This window comes from Silene latifolia, chromosome 6, assembly GCF_048544455.1.
Source record: "Silene latifolia isolate original U9 population chromosome 6, ASM4854445v1, whole genome shotgun sequence".
Lineage (NCBI taxonomy): Eukaryota > Viridiplantae > Streptophyta > Magnoliopsida > Caryophyllales > Caryophyllaceae > Silene > Silene latifolia.
Genome location: NC_133531.1, coordinates 7,674,337 through 7,695,690, shown reverse-complemented (window position 1 = coordinate 7,695,690; position 21,354 = coordinate 7,674,337). Strand labels below are relative to the sequence as shown.

General features: G+C 39.6%; 2 protein-coding genes across 2 annotated transcripts; both read left to right on the top strand.

The window, feature by feature from the left end:
* LOC141587461 (protein FAR1-RELATED SEQUENCE 5-like) lies at positions 1–1,188 on the top strand. Its single transcript, XM_074408944.1, has 2 exons — positions 1–531; positions 700–1,188. The coding sequence occupies exons 1-2, from the start codon at positions 1–3 to the stop codon at positions 1,186–1,188; spliced, it is 1,020 nt and encodes a 339-aa protein (XP_074265045.1).
* A 3,994-nt stretch (positions 1,189–5,182) lies between these two features.
* LOC141586205 (flavonoid 3',5'-methyltransferase-like) lies at positions 5,183–20,506 on the top strand. The gene is made up of 7 exons (XM_074407351.1): positions 5,183–5,244; positions 5,437–5,493; positions 5,854–5,939; positions 18,030–18,174; positions 19,623–19,754; positions 19,954–20,160; positions 20,277–20,506. Exons 1-7 carry the CDS (start codon positions 5,242–5,244, stop codon positions 20,355–20,357), a joined length of 711 nt encoding a protein of 236 aa, XP_074263452.1. The 5' UTR covers positions 5,183–5,241; the 3' UTR covers positions 20,358–20,506.
* The last annotated feature ends 848 nt before the right edge of the window (positions 20,507–21,354 follow it).

The following is a 21,354-nucleotide window of genomic DNA, read 5'->3' as shown; positions in this document are numbered from 1 at the left end:
ATGGAAGGGGCAATCAAGAAAGTGTTCCCGGAGACTAAACATAGATTATGCCTTTGGCATATTCTTCAAAACGCGGATAAGAATCTAAAAGACCACCCACAATTTCCTCAGATTGACAGAGATTTGCGTACGCTTGTACACGAGAGTATCACCGAGGAGGAACTGCAAGATATGTGGGACGATTTCATGGAAAAATACAACTTGCGACGTAACAAATGGTTGAGGGGTGCATGGGATATGAGACAGCGGTGGATGCCTGTTTTTTGGAAAGACACTTTCTGTGCGGGTATGTCTTCTACTCAGAGGAGTGAACAAACAAACAGATTTATTAAAACGTACATGAGCATAGAAACCGCCCGATGCAATTCATGGAGCAAAGACGAGGATGCCATAGAGAAAAAGGTGGAGGACGAGAAAGTCAATAACGCCAAAGACATTAAGAGCCCACTTAAATGGGATCCCATGATATTATTCGAGGATATCTTTAGTAAGGTCTACACAAACAAGAAATTCGGAGAGGTGAAAACAGAGGTATATGGTTGTATAAGCACCAATGTCGAAACTCTTCCAAATAGTTTGGGTTTCATCAAGAGGTTTAGGGCCACATCAAAAGTGACATAAGCATTTTGGAAGAAAGATCGAAGAAGTTTTGAAGTGAGTATTGACACAATCACTGGTGAGTATAAATGTGGTTGTAAGATGTTTGAATTTAGAGGGATCTTATGTCGCCATATCATGAAGTGTCTTGATGTGTTGGACGTAAAAGCTATCCCAGACAAATACATAATCGAACGCTGGCGCAAGGATTTGGTTAGAGGATACGAAAATATTCGGGTTGGGTACTACAACCCGGATGAGTCAGAACGTGTTAAAAGGTCTCTTGAGATAACGGTAAAAAATGATTACATTAAAAGGTTGGCTATGCAAAGTGAAGGGTCTTCTGCCATTTATAATAGCAGAACCGATGAACTAATCAAAGAGTTAGAGGCTCATGCTGGGATACAGTCTATAGATTCATTTGCGGCAGGTGGAGTTTCCTCAAAAATGTGGGGTCGTAGGAGACTACGACCTAGGGAGACTATCATAAACACACCTCAACAAGAAGGTGACATTAGAGACCCCCCGACAAGCGAGGAATGGCGGAAGACGTATTGTCAAACAGACAAAGAGAAGGAGAAAGACAAATGATGAGGATCCGACAACCACTACGCTCCCCCCAAATACGAACCCAACCCGACATGTTCCAAACGATGATGCTTCATCCTTTATGAGTGGCTTTAGTGGTACACAAAATACTCCACGTTTTACACCGTCACAAAATACTCCGACGTTCTCCCAATCGCAATTTAGGTCACAATATTCAAATTCTCAATATTCTCAATATACAAATTATAGTCATAGGTTGTAAATAGGAAGTATGATTTTTTTTTTGTATATCATTTGACTTCTTTAAACAAATAATGTATGATCAATCAAAATCAATGACTATTTTCCTTAATTCATTTTCACAAAGATTGAGTATTAGAATAGCATACGGTTAACTTGTGCAAAATTATGCCAAAAACAAAAAGAAAAACCCACAAGAGGTTTCGAACACGAGACACTTAGTAAGGAAAGCATGAACTAAGTAAGGAAACCACCGCACCCACTAACTTATACTTTGTCATATGTCCAAATCCTATATATATATATAAGGTCTTTTTAACTTCCGGTCATGGATATTAGCAAATAAAATATTTATCAATTTAATTAAAATTTTAAAATAATGTGTATAAAAAAAGACATAACTTACTCATACCCACATAAGCAAAAAAAAAAAAGTACAATGAAAATTAATCATAAAATAAATTTAATTTTAAATTTTTTTAAAAAAAAATTAATTTCAAGAAATTAAATATTACAAAACATTACGCAAAAAAATAAATTACAACGAAATTTAGGTATAATTTAAAATAATATAAGACAAAAGAAAAGGTATTATATGAAAAAATATTAATTGAAAAAAAAAATTAAAAAAAAAAAAATTAACGTAAATACATAAACATACATATAAGGAGTAATCATACCGTATAAAGAAATTGATACAATACATATCAATTAACCGTAGCGTATACAGGACTGTGTACGTATATTAGAGGTATACATAAATATACGAAATATTAAAGGTATATACTGTATACATAAATACTAAAAATAATAAAAGGTATTAGTAATAAATAAGACTTAAATATAAATTAGGAGAGAAGTTTTTTTTAATTAATAAAATATGTGACAAAACCGAGAACATTAATTAGGGGGGCAATTAATGAAGGAATTAAGGGATTAATTAGATTAAAAAAGATTCTTTGAATTGGACAAGTGGCGCGTCATTATTGGTGGTGTATGAGGGCCTCATACACCTGGTGTAACTCTACCATCTTCCGAATTGTCCTTGACAGGAGATGGGCCTTTTTACTGCACAACTTATTTGCACTCATGTCTCCTCATTTTCATCATAATCATGATTCACCTTTTACTATTTCAAGAGTATATAACAATCTTTCCATTATTTGTCTGATCTTTCCTATTCAATCTTATACGCTCTCATTATTATTTCGCTAACCGAATAAAGTTGAGTTAAGCTTGAACATAATTCCGTTTGATTTGTTGAAAACGAGTTATGCAAGTCACTTAGGTAAAGTTAAAACGGTTGGCCAAGGAGTTTGATTAATTTTCATGGCCCGTGGAGAGGAATCGAACTCTTGATTTCATGATTAAGAAATGAAGTTAGTAACCACCACACCAAATCTATTTCGTTAAAATCAATTTTCATATGAGGCTACGCATTAATAGATAGATCATGGATGATCAACTACTCTACTACAAAAATCTATTCCCCAAATCATTGTTGTAATTATGACCATTGCCAAATTAGATAAAATTATAATTCTTGACTAAAACCTAAAAATGTGAAAAATATAACTTCAACTTTAGTTTCAATTTTTATCTTGTTTTTTTTTTTTGTTACAAATTTTTTTATCTTGTTGAGGATTAACTAGTTAAACTAAACAAGCTTAATAGGATTGGATTCACAATGTCAGCTAATTTATCTGGACTCAGACTCTGTTTGACAAGACATTTCAGGTACCTGTTTTGACTGAACTAGCTTTTTTGATAAAAGTTTCAGGTAGTTTATTTATATGGATGTGTTTGGTAAGTAGCTTTTTTGCCCAAATAAGCTACCTGAAATGAAATGCTACCTAGAGTAGCATTTCACATTTCAGGTGCCTGATTCTTGGTAATATTACGTTTTTGTCCTTTCAATTTATAATATATTAAATAATTATTATATCCTTTTACGTCATTTTACCAAAATAAGCTACATTTTCAGTTAGTTTGCCAAACAATTTTTTATATAATCAATCACCTTATCAGCTCCTAATTTTCGCTTCTTATCATTACCTTTTCGTGTTTCAAAGTTTTTAGCTTTCGCCTAAAGTACCTTTTCGTGTTTAAATTCCTTTTCAATTCGTTTTACCAAACAGAGCCTCAGTATCAAATTTGCCCTTATAACTTCATTAACCCAAAATGAAAAAACGCCAATGATTTGGTACAACTCTATTAAATCGAATCAAAGTTCGTGTATTAACAAGTTCATATTTTGGTTCAAAACCTTTGATGGTATGAACCAAACCCGCTAACCAGCTAGGCCTTTGTAATTTTCCTTAAATACCTTGTCTATACCCGTTTATTTTGTGGGTTCAGCGGAATAACCTCACTATTTATATGGCTAAGATGTTGATAATAGGGCCTCTCAATTTTATTATTCCAAGCCTATATCATTCAAACTTCAACTTCGTTCTTTTCTGGGACCATGTCCACTAGAATGAGTTTATTGGCTGCTTGTTGAGTTGGCCCAAGTGCTTTTTTTGGTTTAGGACCGATTAGATAGAAAATTGTTGTATAAGACCATATCACGCAAGACTCGGCCGAATTACAAGACCTAGCCAACACGAAGTTGTTTATCGGATTGACGATTGTGCCTTGGTTAGTAGTCAAGGCAATGCGACTTTTGGTTCCGCCCGGTTTGTCGGTTGGGTTGGCTATTATTAGATCCACAACTATAATACTTGCGATTTTTACTTAACTACCCTAAAAAACAGGAATATGAATAATTTGGATGAAGTATATATTATTGGACATTTTGTACTATGATGGATTATGATGTTTACATTTTTTTTTCTAGTAGATTGTCGCTATTGACATAGATAGAGAAGCCTATGAGGTTGGATTGCCATTTATTAAGAAGGCTGGTGTTGAACACAAAGAGTTGACTTTGTCCGATCCAAGGAGATGCCTTGCCATTCCTTAATGATCTCTTAGACAAGGTGAGAGTTTCCCTACAAAAATCGCTTTTATAAAATAAGTATATTAGAACGATTCCCTTCACTGTTAAGCACTTGGAACCCTTATATAGTTACAAATTCAAGAACGGTTATTTATTAAACCGTTCTCAAAAAAATTCGACTCACTATAGAATTTAACCGGTTGATAAGTTTATTAGTCAGTTGGTGATGGTGTTACTCTTTGGTTCGAGCACATACAAAGACTCTAAACAACTATCTAGCCAAAGATGCTCGAATCGAGTAAAGTCTTTTGTCAGTTGGTGATGGTGTTACTCTTTGTAGGCGCAAGTATTAGCTAGCTTAATTATTAACCGTGCACAACAATAATAAATTTTCACATGATCGAGAAGTATTGTACTTCCTCCGTCCGATCCGATCATTAGTTATTTATTTTCATTTCGGAGTGTAATATCTTATTAGTGTTGTTATTTATAGACATATAAATTTGGTAAATTCTAAGTTTTGACGTCAAAATATCAAAATGTAACAATAAACTTTAAAAACTCGGAAAAAAAATACACATAAACTCAATTGCTAAAAAATCTAATGTAATACATCTGTTTCTTTTTTTGCTTATATCTACTGTGCTGCAATTTTCTTTTTATAGGACGGCAATTACAATGTATTCATTACATTTTTGACTATCTAATGGATGTGCTGCAATTATTATCTTTATAATAGGACGACAATTACAATGTGGTTCTTTCCATTTTCGACGGTTTCAATTGCTTTCATATTTATGTTTTGGTACTATAAATAGTTAAATACACATATGAATATATCATCCCTTATAGGCTCATCACACACAATAATACCTACTACTCTTATTACTTATTACTTCCTCTATTTTGTATTCATGGTAAGAGGATGCTTTTAACTTTGCTTGCGCTTTTTGTTAAACGGTTTTTTAAATGCGTGTCTTAACTTTCATCATGGGTCATTCGAAATCAATACTTATATTAATTGAATTGGATTTTGTAACTGATCTTAATAGAAGTAATTAACATCTATAATTAGTAGTACTAGTTATAATCTCTTAGCAAAATTACAGGCAAACCAGCAATCATCTCCTAAGAAGAACATTCTTAGTAGTCCGGCTCTTCTTCAGGTATGCAAACTAGCTTGTTTAACACTCCCTCCGTCCCAAATCCCAATCATTTGTTTACCAGTACTGGAGCTAGGGGAGAGTCGGCAGGGGCACTCGTTCCCGTTTGTTGGACGATTAAAATTTCAAAGTTTTTAATTAGTTAGAATTTCGAAATTATTTCAAGTTCCCTTATACCATTACCCGTTCGCCCTGCTGAAATTTTTCGCCCGTACTAAGATCAAATCCTAGCTCAGCCATGTATTTAATCAAAGTTAAACAAATGATGATTAGGGCATAGGGACTATAACTTGAAATTAATTAGCATTTAATTAACTTAGTAAATGTATGATTAAGGGCTAATTTAAGTTGTGAATAATTCAGTATATTATGGAAACAAGTGCATACCCAAATGAGCATGAGCAATTGAAGGAACTGAGGCATGCCACTATGGAGAAATATCCATATACGTATCACTCTTATCTCTTTATCTATTTTTTTTTTTCTAATACTAGTTGAAATGAGCCGCGGCTTCGCACGCGGCATCCAACATTTTATTTTTTTGCAAAAATGTAAATCGATTAGAGGCGTCATGTAAAATGAACGCATGTTTTTATTAAAACAGTATTAGTAATATACAAAGTCCATGTGTTACGTATTTTGAACTAAACTTATATATGCTTTTATTTACACAATTGTCACATATGAAGTATATCACCCATTAACATTGTCGCTAAAAATTGATAATGTCTCGACTGTTTTGAAAAGTATCTAACACATCAGCCAAAAGGGCAGGGCCTACCGCCTACAAAGGGTTGCCATGGCTCGGTGCAATTAAAACAACCTTATTATTATACTCGATAATCACCAAGTTTATCAATTCTACGAAAATAAAGAGAAGTGTCATTGATATTAAAAGATACAGAGTATATAAATAGCTATATATTGAGTATAAATCATATTAGCATATTTGAAATGTGTGTTGTTTTGATCCTCGTTTGAATGTCAAGTCCAAAATAACGGGGCTTTAATCCAGCGGGTTATCTAACTTTGCTTTGCACTATGAAAAGATGGCCACATTCATTCTTCTATAAGATTGTTTTACACAAAAGTTATTGTAAAACCGCCAATTCACTATGTTTCAAACAAAAATTAACCTTCACTAAGTGCATTACAGTGCTTTATTAATGATTTTCAAATATTTTATCACAATTTGTTTTACGAAAAACTTACCCATAACATTTACACATATACTCTGTATTATTTAAGAGCTAACATCTATAAAAAATACTACATTTTCAAAGCGTTTAATGGCCTTCTACAACGATCATTGTTCAAGGAATTTGTCACTTACTATTTTTTTGTTGCCCATCGATTTCTCTCCAAGCCTTTTTTTTCTCCCGTTCTAGAAAAGAAGCAAAAGCGAGGATCCGATTGTTATACTTCGTCTCTCTTTGCATCTTTGATGTTCACATACTCTTAAGGGGTCGTTTGTTTCCGGATAATGGAATAGAGTAGAATGGAGTATGTTAACATAGAGATATGGTGTTCCAAATTCATTCTTACTTAAAATTATTTCGTTTAATCTAAACTTGTAAAGGGAAGAATAAAGTTTGAAACTTTGGGTAAATGTGAATCTTCTCCATTTCCTCTCTAATACTCCAATTTTAAATATATTTTCTATGTTCATTTACTAAAACATTACTTTCATAAGACGATTACAATCATTAGAACTTTATAAGATTTAATCCGGACCGTTTATAAGAAATGGAGGTTCATTTCTTTCAAGAAAATGGAGAGAATACGTACCGATAAGATTATAAGGGGTTAGAGTAAAGTTAAATATCATGGGGTATTTAACTCCATTCTATAACCAAACATTAGAATGAATCAAATTCAATTCATTCCATTCTGTTCCAAAATAGTCGATTAAACAACTCCTAAATCTTACAAAAAATGAGAGTCCACTTCTTTTCGATGTTCCAGCTCGCGTTTTGGGATCGTTGAACGGTTCTAAATTAATGCGTAAAAATAAAGGGGTAATGGAATTTAAATTCTAAAACTACCTCTTCTTAGTACTTATCTCTTAACATCATCAAAATGACAAAATCTTGTACTTCACCATTGCTCAACAAAGACTACATCATCGATCATTGAAAATAACAAATTTAAATTGGAAATAAAACATTCAAACCAAGAAAATTTATTGGAAATCTGATAATTCCCACCAAATTGAGAATAGAGTGAGGCAGTAGTGAGGATTGTTTCTCACGTGAATTAAGAGTCGCAAGACGATGACAAACTAATATTAGAAGTCATCGGTTGCCGGCTAACCAATCGAAGATTCATAACGAACCAAACATGGGATGTAGTGTAAATTAATTTCAAGGATGTAGCTAAGTCACAGTCCCAATTTATCTAGAATAATTTTTTTGGATCAAATGTGTGTTTGAATAGTGGAAAATTAGTTTTGTGTTACATTCATTTATGTATAACTGATAAGAAAAGGATATGCATAACGGTAGTTGGTAGTGCGGAATGTATGCACCGTATCTATGAGAGCTACTTTTTAGTGTATTATTTATGAAATTTAAATTGACAATTCATTTATTTTTCATGTTTTTGCTCATTGTATTTTGATTTGAGAAATAAAAATCAAATAGTAAGAAGTAATGAAATGAGTATTTTTTTAAAAGCTTTTTCTTTTGTTTTTTTACCGAGAAATTAATGTATCATAGTGGCTAGGGACTCCAATCCCCTAGCAATTATGTCCTCACTACGTACAACGTTGTTCTCTAGTATGTTGACATGCTTTTGCCAAATCTTTTGCAAGATTGGGATCAAATCAGGCCTTATATCAAATCCTTCAAATTTTGCTGTTGCAAAATCACTCTGCCTCTACACAATAAATAATGCAAACGCTTCCCAATGGCGATAAAGGGTTGTACATCACCCCTGGTACCAACAATTAGCATCACAATTTGCATAGGAGGTAGATCTTCATACTCAGCTGAATAGTGTTCTTCCATTTCTGAGGTATGATCATAACTTACTCCAGGTCCTAAATGAAGGCTTGGATTTTTAATATTTGCAGGTACTTCAAATTGTACAGTTCCATCTTTTTTAACAGTTGCAAGTCGGTTCATCCATTTCAGCTGGAAATACATGGAGAGCTCAATGTAAAACAAAAAAGTTCAAGTCTATCCATATATTAACGTTATTGCTTGTGCAAGGGACTGACGAAAGGGAAAGATCACAACTTTCACCTCATCGGGCTCTCTTCACCAAGAACAAAGGAAACAACATTGTCACTAACTCACTATCCATAGTTCCATACTGTTACTTGTTAGCCAGATTTTTTTTTATCCACACGACAAATAGACAAGCAAAAACCATTGTATACCCCGTCACCAAACCTAAGTTTGTACTTTCGTCAATAAAATAAGAAATATAACTTGAGTTAGAGAAAAACACACCTTTGAAAAGCAAAGCAAACAATCAGCTGCAATAAATGCTTTCCACGGATAAAAACGCAAAAAAATTGAAACTTTGGTCGACATCCTAAAATTGAAATTTAAGTGTAAAATTGCAATTACGAATGTAGGATAAGCTAAGAAAAAGATCACCGCTTCCATGGACTCGTGGATGAAAGACTCGAAAGAATAAACAAATAAGATAACAAAGAAAAATTATTTTGTGTGTGAAGCCAAGTAATGCACAAGAGGGGCTTGACCGTAAATATAGATGTGTTCCAAGGAATACAAGCACACTAAAATCCCTCTCTGTGGTATATTGCTAATCTAAAATCAATGCTAAATACCAAAGTTGGAGGCAAAGAATAACAAGCATGTAGTATCTCTAGAAAATCTTAGCATATACACAGAGCAAAAAGCAAAATTATCAAGAGATAAAGATGACCCGCTCAAACATGCTAGCTTCCACGGAGAGAGAGTCATCCATGAGATCGATTGGTTTTATGGTAATCGATAAAATCGAGTCATCTAGAAAATATGTATCGGCAGAAACAACTACTCAAGCCAAAATAATTGCAGCTAAGATTAAGCACAACTTCGTCCTATCAAGAGAAATATCATTGTTGTTCACCATTAACGCATGTCTTTGAAGCTTAGGAACAAATTTCTTAGTGAATTCTATGTTCGCAAACTTATTTTAATTGATATCTTACTCAAAATCACGTATTGGAACTACAAAAGAAGTTTTTCCGACAATAACTTAAGTTATTAGGCTCAACACCTGCCTAAAATAATACTACCTTGTCCCACACGATTCTTTACGTATGATTAAAATACTCCTCATAAATGACTGAAAATGTAAAGAACCGGATGACATGGAGGTATTGCACAACGGAAAAACTTCGACACAACATAGTCAATGAGATAACACTGTCACTTCATTTTGACACGTAATCAAACATTTGGTGCTCACTATAAGAAAAAAATCACTTTAAGGAGCACAATACAAAGACGATTATGATAAAGGAAGATGAGCATAATTCATTACCTCCATTCTAGAATGAACCAAACAATCGCACAAAATTTATGGGTGATCGAGAGGTGGTAGCCGAGGCATGAACGCAACCTTGAACGCAGACACGCAGTCCTTATCATGACATGATGATGCGCACGACTACACCATAAAGTAACATAGGGAAAATGAATCATAAATACAGAAGTAGAGTGAGAGAAGAAGCAAGGACGGAGTTGTGAATAAGCAAAAATGAATCTTTGACGAAATAAGACTGTTCCGGGTATAATTCCAGAGCAGTGATTAGTTACCACCCGTGGCTCGTAGAATAATGTCTTGAGCTGAATCCTTCTTGCTCCTCTCGTCCCACTCGGCCTCTCCTGCAACAATGAACGAACCGAGGGCTTGGGCCGTGTGCCAAGCGTACTCACTCCGACGCTCAAGTCGCAAAACTTAAAGGATCAAGTGCGTGTAAACTTGGCTAGGTATATATTGTAGAGAGAGAGGGGAGATATTACCAGATGAATAGTGTATTTAGGTTATAATTGTGAGATCCTTTCCTCAATGAAGGTTGAGGAGTATTTATAGACTTTCACCTTTTGTCACGTAGTGGCCAAGTGGCCAAGTGGCTTAGCGGTGGAAAGACCGATCTACCCCTCGGCCAAGGACCTATGGCGGGCCGGCGGACAATGTTGACTCGTCGCCGAGGGGTCTTGGATATGAGTACGCGGATGTGTGTCCCTACGCGGTTGTCACGCCGAGACCCGGTGTGGCGGTAGATGGGATGCATCGGCTAGGCTATCTAAGTCGTTGACTTGTCATGGATATCTTTGACCTTGCTCGGTGTGTCGACTTGGTCGGCGGTGCGAGAATATGCCCCATCAATTTGCCCCCGGCGTAGTCTATGCCGTGGTATGGGCTCCGGCGTGTACGTTGAGCATGTATTCTCGCACAAGTGATTTTTAGAAATTTTCCGCATCGGCTTCTTCTTGTGCATCGGCGTGGCTCTTGCTAGGCCGTGCCGTATACCATATCCCCCCTCCACATGGATGCGTAAAGGGCACTCGATGTGGAAAAGAATATGACGCCGGCCGTGACCAAGGCCGAGAGTGCTTGGTTGATTTTGATTGCCCCCGCCTGCTTCCTAGCTTGGTTGATCGGGTGGCCGGCGGAGACCAGATACCTAGGAATTTGTTGAGGAAGATGAATAGTTGAAGGGATGTGAACGGGCGTGTTGAAGACGCTTGGTCACTGTTGCATTGATTGACGTTTAACTGTTGCGACGATTGACATTCCGTTGTTGCATGCTCGACACGTGTTTGCTCGTTGATTGGGTTGCTTCATGGGTCGTGGCTCGATTGGCCCTTCATTGTGGGCTTTTTTTTCTATAAATAGGGCGGTTTTTCCGTGATTTTGGTCACTAATTTCATTTTCTCAAATTTTCTTCAAAATTTTCGTCTTGCTAAAAACCAAGGGCTTCTTCTTTTCTTCCAAGCTTCAGAGTTTTTGATCCGGCTAGCACTTTTTCCTTTGAAGGTAAACAAACGAATTTTTCTTTTCTTTGCTAGTAATTTGTTGTGAACATGTCTTCTCGCCGATCTTTGGACCTAGTGGGCCCGTGTCGGAGGGTCCTAGGTCTCCTTCTCCGAGGTTGATCCTCGGATTCGGAGGAATGGGAGGATGAAGATTCTTGTGGTGATTTTGGTGATGATTTTGGTGAGGAGGAGGAAAGGCCTCGTCCTAATGAGAGCGATGCGTCATGGATCACGGTGATGCCTGTAAGGTTCGCCTTGACCGTGTTTGGTCCCATAAGCTTGCCGGTTGTTCTGGTGAGAAACTTTTCGAGGGCCATTTTTTCTTCGGTAGTGGATACGAAATTGTCATCCCCGGGAGGGTCGGTCCGTCTGTTGTCCTCCGCCAGGCCACACCGGTGTGTACATGCGGCATTTGGAGTATGGTCTCGGTTTCCTCCGAATGGGTATGTTATGGCCATAATTAAGGCTATGAACGTTGCCGTTGCCCAATCGCACCCGTTGGCCATGAGAACCATAATCGGTTTCGTCGGCTTTGTCTCTTCAAGGGAGAGGCTCACGGTGAATTTATTCCGTCGACTTCATTATCTCGAAACCATCAATCTCTGGCCGTGTCGGGTGGTACAGTGCAAAAACGGAGCAAGGTTACGTCTCTGTTGACAAGCTCTCTTCTAGCAAGGACCGGCGGGGGTCGGTGGGTGTACGTTAAGGTGCCGACGACTATCCACGCCCGCTCCTTCCGGACCAGTTAACTTGCGGTGTGAGACTAGGGCGGAGCATGACGGATGGGTCACCCGAAACATCGAAAATGGATGCCACGGGTCCATCCGAAGGAGGATGAGAGGTTGGCGATGAGGCTCTTCGAGGTGGACAAGAGTGGGGTGCCGAAAAGATGGATTCCCAGACGCGAGATCATTCTCCAGGATGAGCCACTTTGCTACGTCGGCCTCATACCGCCCCGGCGCAGGTGAGTGGGGTCGGTGTGAGGCCCGTCACCGCTCTCAATGCTCCTGTTTTCTCGGACTTCGATTTATTTCCTCTTCTTGATTCTTTGTTTCTTTTGCGACCACTTCGGACCGGACCTATCCGAGGATCTTCTTCGGAGAATGGGGGCCGCGTAAAGACAAGACCGTTGCTAACTTGCATCCCAAGGCTCGCCCATGATCGCGGACGCCGCCGAATGACCTCATGGAACAAATGCGGTGAAGGGCTTGAGCAAGGAGGAGGCGCAGGCCCGGGTGATTAGCGGCGTAGTGCGTCGGACGCGGAAGACGGCGTCGAAACCGGTTTCAACTCCCGTCCTCTCCCCTAAGAAGGTGGAGATTGTTGATATTCCCGATGAGGGGGACTCGATGCGCAGGGATCTCCCCTTATCTCGTAGGAGGAAAAGGACGGCCTCTGCTGGCCGGAAGGAAGTGCCTTCTCCGCCAAGAAGGCCGATACATGGTACCCGTCATCCCGTGGTTTAAACTTAGCCGTGCCATTAGGTGTTCCCGATAAGTCGGTTGATACGATGCTTTAATTGGATTTTTGCGAGATCGCCCGCGATCGGCCATCGCTCACGTTTGGGCGGCGGGCGGTGGGCTTCTCTCGCGCGAGCTCGCGATCGGGCGCCACCGTCACTTCTTCATCCCGTAAGGTTTCCTTCTCCCGGCCCGCAGCAGTGGCCAAAGTACCACCGCCGTTCCTCCCCCCGGAAGGCTTCCGTCTCCCGACTTATAGAGGAAGGCACAAAGGCGATTAGGGAGGCGCGCGAGGTGGAACGTGGCTACGGGGCTCGCCTCGAGGAGCGGGGAGAGGGTCATTGCTCGAGCCGTTTCGAGTGTAATGCCACTAAGCGGTGGGCTGCGTCGGCGGCCGAGTCTCCATAATGAGCGAAGCTCGGGGAGATCTTTGAGAAAGCGCTTTTGGGTGAGCGAAAGCTCCGGAGGACGCCGAAAAGGAGGTCCTTCCGAGAGAGCTAAGGCCGAGGCCGCGGCAACCGGCCGCGAAGGCCGCTTTGAGGAATGTAGCCTTGCTCGAAGCGTGCCGACCTCTGTCTCCGGCGAAGGATCAATACGGGGGCATGTTTAAGGCCCAGCCGAGCCGATTCGTGGCAAAGAGGCCATCATCAAGCAAAAGGAGGCGGACGTCGATATGCTCCAAACCGTCATGCTCCCCAAATCGTGCGCCGAGTTTCGGGACTTGGCGAAGATGCTTTGTCGGGAAGTTATCGGGGAGCTTTTCCCTCTTGATGGCTCCTTCCGTGGGACGGGTTCGACGTCTTCGCTTGATGACGAGTCGCGGCTAAGGAGAAAGCGCGCGTGGAGGCGGCCAAAGAGGCGGCGAAGGCGAAGATGGAGAGGGAGGCGGCCGCGGAGAAAGCGGCTCTTCTTTGAGAGGGCTAGAGTGGCTAAGGAGGAGGCCGAAAGGATGAGGGCGGTGAGGATGCCGAGGCCAAGGCCGAGGCCGCTAGAGAAGCCGGGGTTACTGCCCTCGGGAAGATGCGGCGCCGATATGGATGGCGGCGACGAGCCCTAAGAGAGCAAGTTCTACACGGACTGTTTCGACTCCTCACTAACATGTCTTTGCTTGATGAGAACAAGTTTACTGGTGATCGATTTCACTGTCCGTGGGCCAATTACTCGGCTCTTCCTTCCCGCTATCTCTTGGTATAATCGTAGCCTTTGCTTTTTGTACAACTTTTAGTAGGTTGTGTCTCGGATTATCCCCGCGGGGACGACCGTCGTCTGTATTCTTCTCACTTGTAAATCTTGTAACTTATCTTCTAATAATAATTCGTTTCTTTCGCCTGCGGCCTGGCCGTGGTCTTCATCTCATCTCTATCAGAGTTGTCTTCCTGTATTCTTAATTGAGCGCCCTTCTTGTTTTCGCCTCGGCTTGGCGGGCGTTTTTAGTACGTATCTCAACTGTGTTTCAACGCTTCCACGACACTTTGAATGTTTTTGCGAGTGTAATGTGCGATGGCTCTTGTCGGATTGGCCGGGAAGCGGCGTTGATTCTTAATAGCGTGTTACGTGGCGTCTACCACTTGGGTGACTGCGACGGAGTCTACCTCTTGGGGTGGCTAACAGTGGCGTCTAATACTTGGGGTGACTGTGACGGCGCTAATGTCTTCGCAACATGCCGCTCTTGTCGGTATGACGTGTGGCGGCGTCGGTATCTTGATAGCGTGTTACGTGGCGTCTACCACTTGGAGTATTTGCGACGAGTCTACCTCTTGGGGTGGCTAGTGGCGTCTACTACTTGGGGTGGCGACGGGCGCTAATGTCTTCCAACGGCTAGCTCTTGTCGGTATGACGGTGTGGCGGCGTCATTTCTTGATAGCGTGTTACGTGGCGTCTACCACTTGGAGTATTTGCTGACGGAGTCTACCTCTTGGGGTGACTAGTGCGTCTACTACTTGGGGTGACTGCGACCGAGCGCTAATGTCTTCGCAACATTAGCTCTTGTCGGTATGACAGTGTGAGCTAGACACAGCAAAACGGGTCAACGGGTCGGGTTCGGGTCGGGTCGGTCGGGTCGGGTCAATTCGGGTTTCTCATTGATTTCGGGTTAACTCGGGTCGGGATGGGTCATTTCGGGTTTTGTCTGTTTCGGGTTTGTTGTCGGGTCGATTCGGTTGACGGGTCGGGTTGTTTCGGGTCGGGTCATTTTCGGGTCAATGAATAATAGAGAAATTTTCATTTCAAGTCTTTTCGGTTCAATTAGAGTTATATTTTGTCGGGTCATTTTCGGGTTGGTTGGTTTCGGATCGGGTCATTTTCGGGTCAGGCCAGTTTGGGTCAAGAATGCTCGGGTCATTTTCGGGTCGGGTCAGGTCAATTCGGGTTTCCGGGTCAAATTCGGGTGATGTAGTTCGGGTCACTTCGGGTCTCGGGTCAGCTTTTTCGGGTCGGGTCAATCGGGTCGGGTTGCTTTTGCCAGGTCTAGTGTGAGCCGGCGTCGGTATCTTGATAGCGTGTTACGTGGCGTCTACCACTTGGAGTGACTGCGACGGAGTCTACCTCTTGGGGTGACTGCCGTGGCGTCTACTACTTGGGGTGACTGCGGCGCGCTAATGTCTTCGCAACATTGCGCTCTTGTCGGTATGGCAGTGTGAGCGGCGTACATTTCTTGATAGCGTGTTACGTGGCGTCTACCACTTGGAGTGACTGCGACGGAGTCTGCCTCTTGGGGTGAGCTAGTGGCGTCTACTACTTGGGAGTGATAGCTGCGGCGCTAATGTCTTCGCAACATTGCCGCTCTTGTCGGTATGACGGTGTGGCGGCGTACATTTCTTGATAGCGTGTTACGTGGCGTCTACCACTTGGAGTGAGCTTTGCGACGGAGTCTACCTCTTGGGGTGACTAACAGTGGCGTCTACTACTTGGGGTGATTGCGACGGCGCTAATGTCTTCGCAACGACATTGCCGCTCTTGTCGGTATGACGGTGTGAGCGGCGTACGTTTCTTGATAGCGTGTTACGTGGCGTCTACCACTTGGAGTGACTGCGACGGAGTCTACCTCTTGGGGTGACTGCCGTGGCGTCTACTACTTGGGGTGACTGCGACGGCGCTAATGTCTTCGCAACGACTGCCGCTCTTGTCGGTATGACAGTGTGAGCCGGCGTCTGTTTCTTGATAGCGTGTTACGTGGCGTCTACCACTTGGAGTAACATAGGGAAAATGAATCATAAATACAGAAGTAGAGTGAGAGAAGAAGCAAGGACGGAGTTGTGAATAAGCAAAAATGAATCTTTGACGAAATAAGACAACTTGTTGAAGTTTTTAGGATAATACATTACACATGAGGATCTTTAATGTTAAACCATAAACTAACTTTATGTTCTTAGAAATGCGTTATGCATTTGTAGTTTTCCTGATTTAAGTTTTATATTCTTATTAGGATAATCCTCATATGTTTTAAACGGCTCACATTTGAAAAAATAAAGAAAAAACAAATCAAATCGAATACAAAATCAAACTTGGAATCGAATGAAATTGAAACGATCCAATAATAACTACTTCAAAAGCTAATTATATACCTAATCAAACAAATTCAATATGCGGTTATGCATAGCTAAATTGTCGCAAATTAATAACAAAGATGACGGATTGTAAACATGGCATTGTTTCACTTACCTTATTACACAAACTCAAAGAAAACCAATCCATTATTTCGTACTTCTTTATACAAGGCAAACCCGTCACAGACTGAAATAATAAATTTTGACACTCTAAAACAACCGGAAGGCGAAATAATACAGATAAGCTTTTGTGTTATTGTATTTTTTCTGTTTTCAATTCACAATTCCAAGCGAATTTTTAGCTCTATGACAAACATAGTTTTACATGTGTATATTGTCGTCGATTGTTTTAGCTTGAACAACGGATTCGTAAATAGGCGTGACGCCAGTAAAAAACAAGAGGCAATCCTGCACCTCAGGTCACAATAGGAGCACACAAAACCTTAGAATAGTGAAACCCTGAAACACATAACGAAATCTCTTATTCTATTTTCGATGAAGGATTTCATCTTTGTATCCTATAAAAATACAAGGAAACAAAATGTGATGTGCGATTGCCGTTGGTTAATCCAACTATGATTACCGTTCAAATTTTATAGATAGCAAAGTTAGACTCAAATAAGACTCGCCAACGAACGAAATAAAGTACAGAAAACTGCTTTAGCAAATGCTCCATGAATTGGGATCAAAGCTAAAATTCGACAAGGAAAAAAAATTAGATGAAGGGGGTTTAAGTAATATACCTGAACACAAAAATTGGACAATACATATAGCATTATCTATCATTTTTCTCTGACAATTAATCAAACACTTGGTGTGCAAATTTCATGTTCAGGTATACAAGACAAAAGACGAATATGATATAAAAATCTTGTTAAAAGAAGATGAGCATATTCATTTACCTTCATTATAGAACAGTCCAAACAATCGCCCAGAATTGATGCGTTCATTAACGGTTGTAGGCGATCATGAGTCCAAACTGAATTACCGACAACATTGAGATGAAGTGGAAGCAGTACTGTAAACTGTTTTCCTCGAGGATAAAGAGTTGCAAGACATAGGGAATTCAATCTACGATTCCGACCGAACAAACACGAAAACAGTATAAATTAATTTGAAAGAACTAACAAAGTAAAAAATCCCTATTATTGTCACTGCAATTCAACTACAATCAGTTTTGTTTTTGCATATAAGATAAGAAAAAACATGAATATGTGGAGAATGGAGGATGGAAAAGATAAGAATGATAAGGAGAAATGTCTGGATAAAGATGAATAAAAATATAGTAAGAAAAGATGAAGAAGAAGTTTCAGCGGTGGAAACATAAGAAAAACAGAAAATAGTAGGAAATTGGAGTTGACCGTAAATATTGGTATAGTCGAAGGGTATAGGCCGCGCCAAAATAGCCAAACCCCCTATTCTCTTTTTATATAAGATAAGATATAAGAGCCACAAAATGAGAGTTAGATGTTTTATCCTATTTCCGTGTTCCATCTTGTTGTTCAATGCCTCTTTGTATGTATCTCCCACACCAGGAGCATGATGAACGTGCCGGTGGACGAAGCACAATTACTTTCGATATTAATAAAACTCATGAATGCAAAAAACACGTTGGAGGTCGGAGTTTTCACCGGCTACTCCCTTCTTACCACTGCCCTTGCTCTCCCCAATGATGCAAAGGTGCAATTTCATTTTAGATGGATCTTTTTGTCATAATATACTTAGTTACACACATCTATTTGAAATAACACAAATTCTCAATCGTGGCGTTACAAGCTGCTGATGTCTGACAATTGATTAAAATGTCTCACAACTTATTAAAATAATGTCAAAAAGGGAAGGTGGTTGTGAGCAGGGGCGGAGCCAGGAATTGAATCAATGTAGGGCTAAACTTAAAATGAAAAAAAAAAAATTTATTGTAAGGCTCAAAATGAAATGAAAACTTATTATTATCATGTCTTTATATCCTCCAAAAATGACCCAAATCCCAATACTTTAACCAATTTGTTTTATATATTTGTTAAATATTTCCTTCATCCAAATCATTTTTTTATATATATGTTAAACCTGTGTGAGTTATATTTTAATTAAATGTAGTGAATTTTTTGAAATATGTATTTATATGCATGATAACGCACTTCGTATATTTTACCAAATACACGAGAATGTAATATATTTTGAACAATCAAATCTGATATAGTGATTGTGTGTTTACAAAGAACCCGAAATGCAATTAATTTAGGAGAATTACATAATCCTTTCCTCTAGGTCATTTATTTACCTTTGGTTTTAACACACAGATCCAGGTATAACACCTCAATCCTTGAGGTTCCGGGTTCGACGCCCTAGACGGGAGCACTGAGGTATTTGCACGGTGGCCCTTTGGGTCTATTAAACGGGGTGTCGGCTTTCCGTGCTGTCGCGTATCCCCGAGGTTTGGGCTCGCCGGACTCTCCTTATGATCTCTGGTGTAACGACACTCGTCATAGTTCTGACTAGGCGGATCCAATAAGGTTTGAAAGGAAGTCATTTCCCTTGCTTGCAAAAAAAAATAAAAAAAAAAATATTGGAAAGGTAAAATAAATAAATGAGACACTCTAATATAAAATTAGTTAAATAAATAACCGGGACGAAAAAGAGTAAAAAGAAAAGAAATTGCATGTTGACATATACATCTATATGACTATATTCAACAAAGAAATACACCATGGAACCCAAACCTCCATATTATAAACGGAGTGGATAAAAACAAACAACTGAAGATTCGAACGCGGGTCACCAGCCTTATAGGACATTACTTCACCGTTGGAACAAGTTAGAACAACTGTGTACTATTCTCAACCATAAACTTTTATTTCAAAAAAATACCCTGGGCTACAGCCCATATAGCCCAATGGGTAGCTCCGCCCCTGGTTGTGAGATGTCACAGATACCTTTTCGTTAGAAGCAAAAATAGTTGTTAAAATAGATATCCTATGTACGGAGTAATTGTTTTGATAACAAACGTGATAATGTACTTATATTTGAAGAGATTAGTAATCAACGATTCACTGAATCGAATGAAGTATTATTTAAATTTTCTACTATGATGGAGTAGGATGTTTACATTTATTATTTTGTTTTTGCAGATTGTAGCTATTGACATAGATAGAGAAGCTTATGAGGTTGGACTGCCTTTTATTAAGAAGGCTGGTGTTGAGCACAAAGTTGACTTTGTCCAAGGAGATGCCTTGCCCTTCCTTAATAATCTCTTAGACAAGGTGAGAGTTATTCCGTATAAAGCAAAACTGTTATGGAAACTAATCGATTGAGAACTGTATTAGTCATACTCATGAAAAATAATAGAACAGTTATTTAGTAAAACGTTCTGAAAAAGGTTCAACTCATTATATATATTAATCGATTTAGAAGTGTATTAGTCGCTCCGTCACTGAATTCATGAGATGTTGATTAATTCAGGGAAAAGAAGGGACATTCGATTTTGTATTTGTTGATGCCGACAAGAAAAACTACATAAACTACCACGAGACATTAATAAAACTCGTCAAGGTTGGAGGACTCATTGCCTATGACAACACTCTTTGGTTCGGTTCAATAGTGTATCCTGACGATGTTCTGTTCTTTGACGTTAGCGAAAAAATGGCGCCTCTCCTTGAGAGCACACGAGCACATATAAAGACTCTAAACAACTACTCCCTCCGTTCCGGTCATATGTTTACACTTCCTTTATTTTCCCCTCACAATATAAAAGAAGTGTAAACATATGACCGGAACAGAGGGAGTATCTAGCCAAAGATGGTCGAATCGAGTCAAGTCTTCTATCAGTTGGTGATGGTGTTACTCTTTGTAGGCGCAAGTATTAGCTAGCTTAACCATGCACAACAATAATAAAATTTCCACATGATTGAGAAGTATTGTACTTCCTCCAACCCGATCATTAGTTATTTATTTTCATTTTAGGGAGTAATATCTTTATTTAATGTTGTTATTTCTTGTATTCAATAATGTGGATTTGTAACGATCATACGATCCAAATGTTGCGTTTCACATGAACGGTGTACCATGTCTTAGACTCTTAGTACTAAATTTAGTCGATCGATCATGTCGAATTGACAATATTTAGACTCGAAAAGTGTTAAATTCAATAACGGGCCTGGGCCACATCCGAATCCGAATGGAGAAGAAAGAGTCCACATACAACAGACCCAAGAGGGTTTCACTCTAAAACCAATTGGCTATAAAGGGAGTAGCCTCTTGCCTTATAAAGTGGTATTTATTCTCCTTTTTTATCAATGTGGGACAAGCCTCAGGGTTTCTTCACACTCCCCCTCACACCCCACTTTTCACACAGTCTGGACAAATTCAACTGAGCAACTTTGCTCAAACCCAGGTCTTTAGTCATAGGCTCTGATACCATGTTAAATTCAACAACGGGCCTGAGCCGCACCCGAATGGAGGAGAAAGAGTCCACATACAACAGACCCAAGAGGGTTCCACTCTAAAACCAATTGGCTATAGAGGGAGTAGCCCCTTGCCTTATAAAGTGGTAATTCTTCTCCTCTTTTATCAATGTGGGACAAACCTCACATGTGGCACTTTGGGTTTCTTCAAAAAGTGAAACTATATCGTAAGTGAAATGAGTTAATTAATGGCCCTGTTTTGTAAATAGCTGATTAATTTCAGCATAAACAGATTGTAAAAGCAGATTATAAGTAGCAGATTTTATCAAAAAGTTTAACTAGTGTATTATATTTCTCCGTATAATATATTTCAATGTGAGTAGGATAATACCGAACTTAACCGGCCAGCAAATACTCTTAGAAACGGGGAAATGGTTGGGTAGTGCCGTAGTGGTACGAT

Excerpts from the sequence above, each read along its gene's own strand:
- LOC141586205 (XM_074407351.1), top strand. Across the intron at positions 5,494-5,853 it reads GTAGTCCGGCTCTTCTTCAG|TATATTATGGAAACAAGTGC; the intron begins GTATGCAAACTA and ends TGAATAATTCAG. Across the intron at positions 18,175-19,622 it reads CTCTCCCCAATGATGCAAAG|ATTGTAGCTATTGACATAGA; the intron begins GTGCAATTTCAT and ends TTGTTTTTGCAG.
- LOC141587461 (XM_074408944.1), top strand. The coding sequence starts at position 1 with ATGGAAGGGGCAATCAAGAAAGTGTTCCCGGAGACTAAACATAGATTA. Across the intron at positions 532-699 it reads TCGGAGAGGTGAAAACAGAG|ATGTTTGAATTTAGAGGGAT; the intron begins GTATATGGTTGT and ends TGTGGTTGTAAG.